At 43.5% G+C, this 12154-nt stretch overlaps 1 protein-coding gene across 1 annotated transcript in view; it reads right to left on the reverse strand.

Annotated features, from left to right (window-relative positions):
* The window catches only part of ITPR3 (inositol 1,4,5-trisphosphate receptor type 3), a 100871-nt gene that overhangs the window by 52246 nt on the left and 36471 nt on the right, over positions 1-12154 (reverse strand). The window contains exons 3-9 of the mRNA XM_081866758.1: positions 10425-10546; positions 5563-5649; positions 4490-4648; positions 3112-3210; positions 2474-2557; positions 1840-1986; positions 836-931 (exon numbers count right to left, since the gene is read on the reverse strand). Coding sequence (XP_081722884.1) covers positions 836-931; positions 1840-1986; positions 2474-2557; positions 3112-3210; positions 4490-4648; positions 5563-5649; positions 10425-10546 — 794 coding nt within the window. The remainder of the gene's footprint in view (positions 1-835; positions 932-1839; positions 1987-2473; positions 2558-3111; positions 3211-4489; positions 4649-5562; positions 5650-10424; positions 10547-12154) is intronic.

The following is a 12154-nucleotide window of genomic DNA, read 5'->3' on the forward strand; positions in this document are numbered from 1 at the left end:
GTTCATGTAAACAGCATCAGAGAAGAGTCTGGAGAGTCTCCGTCCAGCATAAGAAAAATGGCAGGCCCCTCTATAGAGAGTGCAGGAGAGCCCTGGGGTATTCTCCATAGGATGTCACTTATATGGAACATATACTGTTGAGAATGCATTCACTTAAGAAGTATGGCATAGTCAGATGACAGAAGTACCTAGTTCAATTTGCATGTGCTTATATGAAAGCACAAACTAAAATCTGCCTAGTTTGTGATCTTGAAAATATGAAGTACATTCTGCAGAATTAGGGTGCAATGCTAACTCCCCACCAAGTACAACACTGTTTTATAAAGTGGCAGAACAATCACCACGTCAGCAGCCCTACACTAACAGCAACCAGGGCAAAAGATGGGGGTGAGGTAGGCAGGTCTGGCATGAGCCTGGATCTGGCATGGCAATTAGGCCTGGATAACAAGGAAGCAAGTACAGGTCACCAGGCAGCATTGTGGACACCAGGTAATTGACAGGTGAGAGTCCTTACCCACCAGTCAAACTTAGCCTGCAGGGGCGGGAAGATGTGCAGAGGAGATAGTGATGCAGCCTGCAATTCTGGAATGTTATAATGCTTTAGGGTTTGTGACACTTTGCTAAAGAAAGAGGAAAGGTCAAACTGATACTACATCAAAAGGCATGGCTCTAGAGTTCGCCCTAAATGGAGCCAGTAAGATGACTCATCCTAACATATTCCCAAGTTTTAGCTTGAAGTTCAGCTTTAACGTAGTGCTGATTAGTGAAGGGAACCCAAACCACAACCTACTAGAGCCTACACAGAACCTGCTAGAGTCTACTCAGTTCCTCTCACCTCTGCTGCCAAATAGTTCCCCGTGGCAAGGTGCTTGAAGCGGTATAAGCCATTCCAGTGCCCAGCTCCACCACGGCAGGGATCATGATGGACCACCTGGAAAGCAAAATCAGTGTGTTGTAAGTCGCAGGTCTGATACTTGCCTTTTTGCAAGTGCTGGCCAAAGCACAGGAATGCTTCAATCCTCTGGCTCTTCAAGGCCACCTGGCTACCTGAGCTGTCCATGCCACTTGACTAAAGCATTAGTCACCAATGCTGCACAGAAGCCCTCCTTGTGATTGGCTCTGGTCATGGAATTTATAGATTTAAACAAAGGACACATCAACATTTGGTAACACCTTCAGATTTATTTTGCTGAAAAGCGAAGCAAGAGCCTTTCTCTTATTTGAGATGCTTTTAAAATGTTAAGCAAACTCTGACAATGAGTAATAACAAAGAGTTATCTGATGACACTATTGCTATACATTTACTCAGAATACACTCTTCTTTTCTAGCCTTGCTTTGGCTCTTGTGATGAGGCTATTCTTTGTCACCAAAGAGGCATCAATAGCAAGGAGACCTGGTCTCTCTAGCTCCCCTAAGGCTTCAGTAGGAGTTATGTGCCATCTCCTGGTGTGCAGAGTAATCCAATAGGAATCTTTAGACCACTTTATTTTAGCTAATAATTCGAAACTTGAGAAATTTCACATTATCCCAGTGCTTAATTTCTAAAAATTATTTGTTCCAAGGTTGGTCTAAAGCTTTGAAAGTAAATGCCAAGGCTAAGCCCGTGTGAGCACAATTAATCCCTCATTGTCACTATTTAAAGCAACCCAGAATGCAATGCTGTCTCCCAAGGACATTCCTGTTGTTGATCATCAGGCAGACACAAAATTGGGACACCAAAACACATAGACCTGCCATGTAAGCTAAGGTAATAATGCATTCAGATTAAATAAACAATATAAGGAAAGGGAAAGCGAACTTTTTGCAAGCAAAAACCTGCAAATAGGCCTGGCACTCACCTCAACTTCCCAGAGTGCATTGGAGCTTGTGGCTGATGTGGCCGATTGCCGCAAGGTAGTTCGAAGAAAAACATGCAGCTTGGCTTTGTATTCATCACAGGTGAGAAATTTCTCCTGCTCTGCATGGAACAACCTGACCACGTCCCCCTGTCAGTCAAATACAAAAAAGATATGCAAAAATAGTTCCTTGCTGTCTAGGGAAACCGCAACGCAAGGGAATAACAGTACACTCCGCAAGTAACACTAAAGCATGGTTTGGAGCTCTGTGGATGAGCTTCAACAAGGACAAGTAAAACATCAAGCTTGAACACTTCCCCCTTCCTTCCTTCTCCTCTTCCCACAAGACTAGGAGGAATACTTCTGCCAAGCTGAGTTTCCCTTTCAAACATTAGTCAGTTACCATTATGTGCAAACCAGGGTTCCTGGTTCAAAACAACAATAAGTTAAACCAACCAGCTTCATGGCCTATGGTTTGAAATTAGCTTGTTTAGTGACAAACCATATTTGCTTTAAACCAGGAGCCCCGCTACATATGTAGCAAACACTAAAGCAAGGTTCTTTGAAAGCCAAACTCAACTCAGCAGATGTCCTCAGCAGAGCGACTCAAGACTGATGGACAGACACTCATTATTACCCCTTTAAGCACTTCTTCCATGTGGTCCCGGAACTGCATAAACAAGTTGATCTTCCAGCTGGTGTTGCAATTGACAGAATTCACCTAGGAAAACAATGAGCCATTAAAAGATCCACATGCTACACATGACTAAGGTAAAAGGTAAAAGACCCCTGGACGGTTAAGTCCAATCAAAGACAACTAGGGGGTTGCAGCACTCATCTCACTTTCAGGCTGAGGAAGCCGGCGTTTGTCCACAAACAGCTTTCTGGGTCATGTGGCCAGCATGAATAAACTGCTTCTGGTGCAATGGAACACCATGATGGAAACCAGAGCACACAGAAATGCCGTTTACCTTCCTGCCAGAGTGGTACCTATTTATCTACTTGCACGGGCATGCTTTTGAACTGCTAGGTTGGCAGGAGCTGGGACAGAGCAACGGGAGCTCATTCCGTCACGGGGATTCAAACTGCCAACCTTCTAATGGGCAAGCCCAAGAGGCTCAGTGGTTTAGACCACAGCACCACCCACACCCGTTACACACGACTAGCCCCAAATTAATTCCTGTAAGGGGGGGAATCTAAAATAGCAATCTAGCTCAGGCCACTATCATTAACACCTCATATTCACACCACTTCCCTTCTCCCAATTCCTGGTACCTCTTTGCATCCTGGGTTATCAGCAAGTTCATAGTTGCTGGCATGTAGTGGCTGCCCAGCATTCACAGGATTCAGAATCACTTTGTCTCCAACAACTACCTGAGGAAGGATGTCATAATAGTTAGGACAGCAGTTCCAAAGCCTCTTCTCCCCCCCCCGCCCCAGACCACTTAAATGTTGCTGAGGAATTTGGCAGATCACTTAATGATTCTTTTCCGCCTGCTGTAGCAACTGTAATGCGCTGTGCTAGATGCTATAGGATTTTTAACTGTATTTTTAGCACTTCTTTGATGTCTTATATTGTATGTAGGTTACTGTCTTACAATTGGAATGATGTAGAATTCAACATGCAAGTGTTTTTCAGACACACCATGGACAACCTGAATGAAGCAGACCACTGGTAGTCTATGGACCACAGTCTGAGAACCTCAGGGTTAGTGAGTGTTGGCCTGAAGTATGGAAGGTCCCCTAAAATATCTCCAGTGAACATGAATAAAATGTGGCAATTGAGGAACTGGCAGCACATGTCTATGCATGTCTACTCAAAGATAAGTCCCAAGGAGCACAATGAGGCTTACTTCCAGGTAACTAAGTGTAAGATTGCAGCCAATAAACCCCACATTTCCTGCCAAATCTTTAGTTATCTGTTTGAATTGCAAATACATTTCCAATGGCGGGGGGCAGGGGGGGAGCTGATTCGCATATGCATGCATATCACCCATTAGCTCTTAAGTTGATAGCTTACCATTCAATTACTTGCAACAATGTGAACCGCCTCTATCAAAAAGCACTTTGTGCGAGCTGATATGAAAACTCAGTCTGCAGCTGTTGCCACGCACACATAAATCATCATTTGACACTGCAACCACGGAGTAATAAAGAGGCATCTGTGAACTTGGCCCGATTATGTACTCCTTTCCATGACATAGTACCCCCCAAATCAATCTCTCCTTTAATAAATTTCAGGACAGAAAATGTGCAAATATCTTTCCGGAAAATTAGGTTTGGGGCTGAGAATCCACCCTGGGAACTCAGTCGCCAAATTCCTTGCACGTTTCAAGCCAAGTTGCTGCCCCTCTCAGAGATTTCTCCTCCTTAAAAGTGGCACCTGCTCCACGGGGAAGTTGACAATCCTAAAACAATCTCAGCTTGTAAAGCCTTTGGAGATCTATAGCTTACAGCAGGGATAGCAAACAAGGTGACCTCTAGATGTTGTTGGACTACCAACTCCCATCAGGCCCAGAAAGCATGGCCACGGATAGGGATGATGGGAGTTGTAGTCCAGCCACATGTGGGGGGCACCACATGGCCTAAAGCTGATAGCAGTATTACTGGGAAGAGTCACATATTATTTTCTGCCTCCCCACAATACACTCACGTTATCTCCATTGCTCCTCAGTTTCCAGAAGGGTTGAATGAAGAGCCAGGAGCCTTCATTGCCTGTGGCATCGAGCGTCACCCTCATGGCATTCTTCTCCAATAAGGCAGGGAGGCGCTTGTTAACGGTCAGGTATTTATTACTCTTCATGTGGAGAAGCTGGAAAACCAAACATGAAGAAGGACAGTTCCTACCTGGAACCTTGTGCGGTACTCAGTTACACAGAGTGCTTGAGAAAAACTTAGGCCACGCTCACAACATATGTTAAAAGCACTATGATAACACTTTAACCCATCATGGCTGCCCCCTACCCAATAATTCTGGGAGCTGTAGTTCATTAAGGGTGCTAAGAGCTGATAGGAAACCCCCACACCCCTCCCAGAGCTACAATTCCCAGACTGGTTTAACAATCATTCGCTCTTCCCAGGAAACTCAGAACAAAAATGTAGGATCAGAAATATAAGAGCCCTGCTGAATCAGACCAGTCCAATTCTGCTTCCCACAGTAGGCAACCCAATGCCAATGGGAAGTCCAAAGGCAGGAGATGAGGGCAATTGCTCTCTCTCACTGTTGTTGTTAACCAATAAGTAAAATAGTATTCAGAGGGATGCCACCTCATAACCAGCCATCATATCTAGTAGCCATTGATAGCCTTACCCTCTAGGAAGTAATCTAATCTCCTTGCCAAGCCTTCTAAATTGGTGGTCATAACCACATATTGTGGAAGTGAATGTCATCATTTCACTATGCACTGTGTGAGGGAATTCTTTCTTTCTTTCTTTCTTTCTTTCTTTCTTTCTTTTTCTTTCTTTCCTGACTCTCTCAAGATTCAGCTTCCTTGGGTAGCCCCAGGTTCTAGTATTATGAGACTGGGAGAAAAACCTCTCTCTGTCCACATTTTCCCACACCATACATGCTTTTCCACATCCCTCCTCAATCACCTTTTTTTCTCTAAACCTTTCTTTTCCTCGTAGGCCAGTTGCTCTGCCCGCCCCACTCCCAACAGCTTTGGGTTGCCTTTCCTTCACCTTTTCCAGCACTCAGAAGTGGAAGAGAAAGACAACCTTCCATACCTGTATGACGCTTCCATACTTCACCACGTCCCCATGCACCTTCTTATTCTCGGTTTCGTTCTGCTTCTGCTCCATCTGTGCAGCATGCTGTACAGAAACACAGACCATAGCAGAATGAATCCAAACCAGGAATGACAAAAAGAATGAAGGGAATACTTCAAATCTAGAGTCAGAGCAAGAGGCCAGAGCAAGAGGCAGGTGAACAAGCAGGCAGCTTGCAGTGATGAAGAGGAAGAGCTGGACCAGGGGGCTCTTGTCAGTGGGACCCCCACTGGGATGTAGGCCTCTGGCAGATGCCCATCCATGTCAACCCTTCACACCAGCTCTGATGTCCATGACAACTGCACTCTTCATCCTGTGTGATAGGTTCATGCCACTTTGCATATAACTGAACTGTTGAAATGAAATCAGTTCAGGGGAAATGTTCAAGGAAACTTCCCTTCAGCCTGTTAAGCTCTTTGCTACTTCTCAGTTCACTTCAGGATGATTGGGGATATAAATGTAAGGACATTGCTGGTCAAATGAGTATCTGATAAAGGAGCGGTTTCTGAGGTTGCCCTGCAGGAAAGAGAATTGCTTGTGCGGTGCAAGAGAAGAGCCATTAGCTATGAGTCAACCACTTCAAGCCCTGGAATTAAACCATCTTCCAAGTAGGTGGTGCCCTGACCACAAATCCACCTTGGCAGAGGCTGGCTCTTCTCGGATGCTTCACTGGCAATCCAAAGCCCTCAGAAACGCTGCTGCACTTTTTATTTAATTAAACCCTAGTCTCTCCAAAACACAGGATTAATATTTGACTCGGTTTCCAGTCTGGTAGCAAAGGGGAGGAAAGCAGAGCATGCACAGTTTGGGACAAGCCTGCTGCTCAGGAGAAATACCGGCAGCAAAAGGAACTGAAAGAAAAATAAGCAAATAACCCCTGAGGCTCCTGGGCTGGGTCAGAGTACAGGAAGTATGGGATGGAGCAGATAGTGAAACGGATCTAGGTATGCAAGGCAAAGAAAAGTGTGCCTGATTGAACCTTCTGATCCTAGGAAGAAATCAGAAACAACATCAAATGAAGGCACCATTGGAAATTCTCTCTGTGCTTCAGTGGAGTCCTTGCTCTTCCTGTAGCCCATAAAGGTTAAACTGGCACAATGGTCTGTATTTAGGGGCTGTGCATATTCCCAATTGCACATAAGGGTAGAATTAGATACTAGATGCAAAATTCAGTTTTGTGAGACTTCTTGCTTGCTTGCTTGCTTTTTAAAAATAAATTATTTATTTATTGTTACTTATTCGGAGATATACAAAAATACATACCAATTACAAAGTATCTTTTTATAATATACTAATATAAAACAGCTACTTGGTCTAAAATAGAACAAAGGAAGAAAGAAGAAAAGACAAGAAAAGGGGAAGCCTAACGAAAGAGGAGAGGAGAGAGGAGAAAGAGGCATCTCCATTCTTACTAGCTTGCTTGCTTTCTCAATGCAAGTTTTTAGCCTTAACAGCAGTAAAAAAAATATTTGGAAGCACGTCTTGTAGTCTCAGAAACTAAAAACGTGACAGATTATTTCCACCGTTTGCGGAGAGAACTTAGTGACTTGCAGCTTCTTTCTCTACACCATGACTGGAGAAAGTATAGTACAGCCTAGTTTGCATGTAACAGAAGCCAGAATTAAAGCAAACTATGGCTCACCAGGAACAATGAAGTGCCACAGCACAGGTGCAAATTGAACCCATCCACCCATCTCCACTCCAAACAAAAAAACAACAGGAGCCCCTGGCTAGCATTATTGGAAGCCAGCCCTTAGCATCTCCCTAGGGTAGAGCTTTTAAAAAGACAATATTATATTTTTGAACCAATGGGGCTATTTGCAGCTCCATTTCAATCTGGCTTCCAGCCTGAAATCTGTGTCCAGATTGAATTTGTGTCAGAATTTTACTCTGCATCCAATGCAGTCTGGGAAGTGGTGTACGTACAATATTAGCTACAATCTAGATCTGTCCTGTTATTTCTTAGGAATTACTGTGTTTTGATGTGTTTTTCCCCAAGCCAGCTTCGATCCAAATTGAGAATAAGAATGACCTTAGCTGCATTTTAAGCTTAAAATGTGTACACAGTTTGGAACAGCTTTGGTTTCCCTGCTTGATTACCTTTGTTGGAAGCAAGGTGGGGGGGGGTGACCTGGTTCCTCAACCTGGCAGATTTCGTTACCATGGGTCATGGTGTCCTTTTACATCAGCTCCAAGGGTTGGACAAATGGGAACTCTGCTTTGCCATGGTTCCTAGAGCCCTTGAGAGCCCTTCCCAGAGTTGGGTCAGCAAAGCAGAGGACTTAAAAAGCTCTTTCAGTGGCACAGTTTCCCCACTCTCCATTCATTCATTCATCCATCCATCCATTAATTGAGCATGCGCCTAAGGTTGCGATCATGTATGTAAATTATGCATAAATGGTGGACCCACCTTAAATAACTTTACTGGTTCTTAGACAGAGCACCCCTTGAGGAATAACCTTCATAGCAAGGAATCACAACTCAACAAGTAAGCAGGTAAGGGATCCCATTTTCAGCAGGCTAGGCTAAGAGTGGAGCTTGAACTGAGCAAGCACAGTGCATAGGGGAACCAGCAGCCCACATGGGAACAGATCTTCCCATGTGGAAGCCTGCAAACCACATGGTAAAGGAGGAGGATTTTGTGCATTTATTTACTTTTAATATGAATCAATGTTATTTCTAAAAAAACCTCACCCACCGAAAAGCCTGCGCCCACAATAAAAAATTACAGTGCCATTTAATTGTTTGTTAATCTCTCTTCTTAATTTTGCAATGACCAGTATTGCATGTTAAGATTATTTGTTACTTTAGTATTTTATCTGCTCCTGACTTGTAGCTGTATTTGTTGTTTTAGTGATTGTTGTATACCTCGCCTTGAAATGGTTGGACAGAGAGCAAGATATAAATATTTTCCAAAATAAATAAATTAGCAAACAATGGCATAACCAGCAGGGATCAGGAAATAGCCAAGGATTGAATAAAAGCAGCCTCTATCTCTATCCCACCTACCGCACCAGCCAAACAATTCAAAGAGCCTTCATAAATAATAATTTAAAACAAAAAAAACAGTCTTCTAAGGCTCAGAAGGGAGTTGGTCAGCTAAGGTGTTCCATATGAAAGGCCCAAAATCAGAAGGGGGAAGCTCTAAAGGATGTTGCTGTTCCTGCCTGAACATCAGATAACAAGGGCTCAGAACGCAGGGTCTCACCTAGGCTCAACATGGGAAGGAGGACAGGAATTCCTTCTGGTCACCCTAATGGACCATAACAGAGTCAATCAGGATGCTTAAAGATGAGTTACTATTTCACCAAAGCCACCAAAATGAATTTAGACTGCAACTCAATACACAGTTTAATGGGATTTGTGTACTGAACTCATTGAGACTTGATACTGAGTACACACGTGCAAAACTTTGCTGAAAGGCTGGCTCTGATGGTGCCATTCAACTTCAAATATTTGGGAGAATTGCCCCAGCAAAATTCAGATTGTTCTAAAAAAAAGAGAGAGACTGGATTTCCGTTCTTTCTGTTTCTATTTTAGAAAATCATTTCCTCTGATTGAAATACAGTTATAAGCCTAACCTGGTCAGTGGGGGAGGGGGGAGGATGTCCTTGAAAAATGAAAACAGGCCTCATTTTTTAAAAGTTGTCTGCAACAAGGCTGCATTGTAGCCTCAAAACACACAAGCACTTCTGAAGAATCAGGAATGTTGGAGCTGGTTTTTCTGCCTCTGTTTTAAATCTTTTTTTCTGTTGTGGGTTATTTTGTTTGGGTGTTGGACTTGCATTTTTGCTTTGCTCTTTTTATTTATTGTTTTACTGGGGACACTCCTCAGAAATTGTGGCTGAGCAGCAGCATATCAATGCGTTACATAAATGCCTCAGCTGGGAGAGGTGAGGAACAATGGAGCCAAGCTATGCCTCTCCTTGCACAGAAAATCTACTTCCATTATATTTCAAATATTAATTTACTCATTTGTCTCCATGTAGGCTAACCACAATTGTTGATGGTGTGAATCACTCTTAGAATCTCATTACACAAGGTGCGGAGGGGGAGGCACTGGATGTGATCCAGGGAACCAGAAGAACAGCTGGGTTTCATTATACGGGGGGGGCGGGGTAAAATAAGGCAGTGCAAATACAAGCCCTTCTATAGTCAGGTCACTGTGCATTTCCCAGCTGCACAATGCACACGTGCAGGAATGGTTCTGAGCACAGAATTCAGCATCCTGAGAATCTCAGCTTTCTTTCTTTTTTAAAGAAAGTTTTTATGCCATAAAGCAGTGAAGATAAATTTGGAGGATTGCTACTATTATTATTTTTACTATTATTATTATTTTCTTCCCAGGGTGGGTTATAGCAATTTAAAAACACAATATTAAAAACAATTTACTATCGCAAGAATAGAGTGTATCTTATATACATACACACACACAGAGAGAGAGAGAGAGAGAGAGAGACCAGGATATGATAAAAGTTGCTAAATGAACCTCTGCGGCAAGGGAATTCCACAACTTGGGCTTTGCCACAGAGAATCCCTTACCGCTGAGCTTCTGAGGGTGGCAGAAAAACCAAGAGGGTCCCCTCTTGAGTTGGCTCTGTCTGTCATTGGTTCTGGCACCCCCTACTGTTGGTCTGCCTGCCTTCCACCCTACCAATTCCAGGGGGGGCAGCAGCCACCACTGCACTTCCTGCCTAGCAAGGGTGATGCTGAGGGTAGACAATACAGCAAGGTCTCAAGCAGGAAGCAATGGAAAGGTCCTCCAGCCTTGCCAGATCAGAAAGAAATGTGGTTAATACGTTTTTTGGAGCTTGTCATACCTGAAGTTTCTGCAGCAGTACCACATCGGCTATTTTGTCCTTGTCCTGTTTGGTTTGTTTGGCTTTCCAGTATTGTTTCTGGGCGGAGTAGCGGTTCATGGGACATACTCTAAAGAGGCAATCTGTAATGAGAAGAAGTTAGTGTTAAGTTGTGGGTGAACATATCAGATGACACAGCGATTCTTCAAACAGCTCTTGTTTATTCACAGGCCAGAACAGAACAGAACTGAACTGAAGGGTTCAGCCAGCCTGCTTATATAGAGCTCCACTAGAACGCAACAGTAACCATTTTCTGTAACTATCCAATCACTGAATGTCACTTTCAATCCCTTATTTGCATATGTGGACCTGAGTGAAAACTATCTACAGTATCCCCCTGCTGGCCCAGGGTGAGAACTTCAGTACATAACAGTTAGCAACCGTTAGCATGCTAAAACCACAATTCATAAGAACATAAGATGAGCCTGTTAGATCAGGCCCATGGCCCATCTAGCACATCCTGTTCTCACAGTGGCCAACCAATTGCCTGTGGGAAGCCTGAAAGCATTACATTCTTCTAACGCTCACCACTGATTATTAAGAGCTGCTGCTCACCAAATTATTCTCTTTCTACTAACGTTAACTTTCAGGTTAAATACGATGTAAATGTTACATATCTGAGAAGTCTGGAAAAGACAAGACTCTTAGCTGTGGGAGTCCACCTTCCCTTGTGTCACTGCTAGTGTCTAAGAGCTATGTGATAATGCAAATCCTTCTACACCTTTTAGATGCTAGAAAAAGAGGGCCGTTTTTCATTATCGCCATCTCTCCTGTAGCTCTCAAATGCTAGGAAAAGAGATTCTCATACATCTTTTAGGAGGAAATAGCAATTCCTGCAAATGTAATGGCATGTACAGCTTTTAGGCAAGGATGGGAAAGTTCTATTAAGCAGTAAGAATAATTCTTCTTCACTTTTGACCCTGAACAAAATGCATTATCAAAATAAAGGAGGGTTGAGAAAGAATTAAAATCAGCCTTGCAATGTGTGAATGCCACTCTCAGGGGCACTGGGGGCAGGGGGAGAGTTGCACTGTGACCATTTTTTAAAAGGGGGAACTAGCAACCTTGTATTTAAAGGTAGATCTACTCTAGAAAGTTCTTTAAATTCCCCTGCTTTAAAATTAATCCAATCCTTGAGTGATATTTTTGCCCCACCCTGGCAAAACATGTGAAAATTGCTTTGAAAATTGGCCTAGCAGTGATTTCAATTGTTTGTTAGAAAGACAGTCCCAGGTGGATGGAACCAAAGTCCTTGATGGCTCTTAATTGCTCCTAAAATAGCACCACAGAAACTTCAGACACTAGAAGAAAATAATTTCCATTCTTGGATCCCGTCCCAAGTTGCTGGCAAACCTGCTGTCAGTTATTCATCAGAGAGTGATGAATAAGCAGGCGCAAAACATTATTCTCACCAGTTCTGGAAGGAAGCCATTTTTCGTTGTCTCATTCCACACGGCTGCTTCTGCTATTGGCAAGTCCCACACCAAGGACACCTCACCTCCCATGCCAGGGGAATTCCTTAGCACAGGGTTAATGCATGTGGTGACCCCCTTTCCCCCTCCCCCAGTTTTGCTGGACTCCCAACTCTCATTGTCCCCACACAGCATGGCTAACCATCAGGGATGCTGGGAGCTGCAATCCAATAGCATCTAGAGAACATCATATTGGAAACTCCCCACTTTAGCAGGTCA

The sequence above is a fragment of the Podarcis erhardii genome (assembly GCF_964252035.2).
Source record: "Podarcis erhardii genome assembly, chromosome: 6".
In the NCBI taxonomy this organism is placed as follows: domain Eukaryota; kingdom Metazoa; phylum Chordata; class Lepidosauria; order Squamata; family Lacertidae; genus Podarcis; species Podarcis erhardii.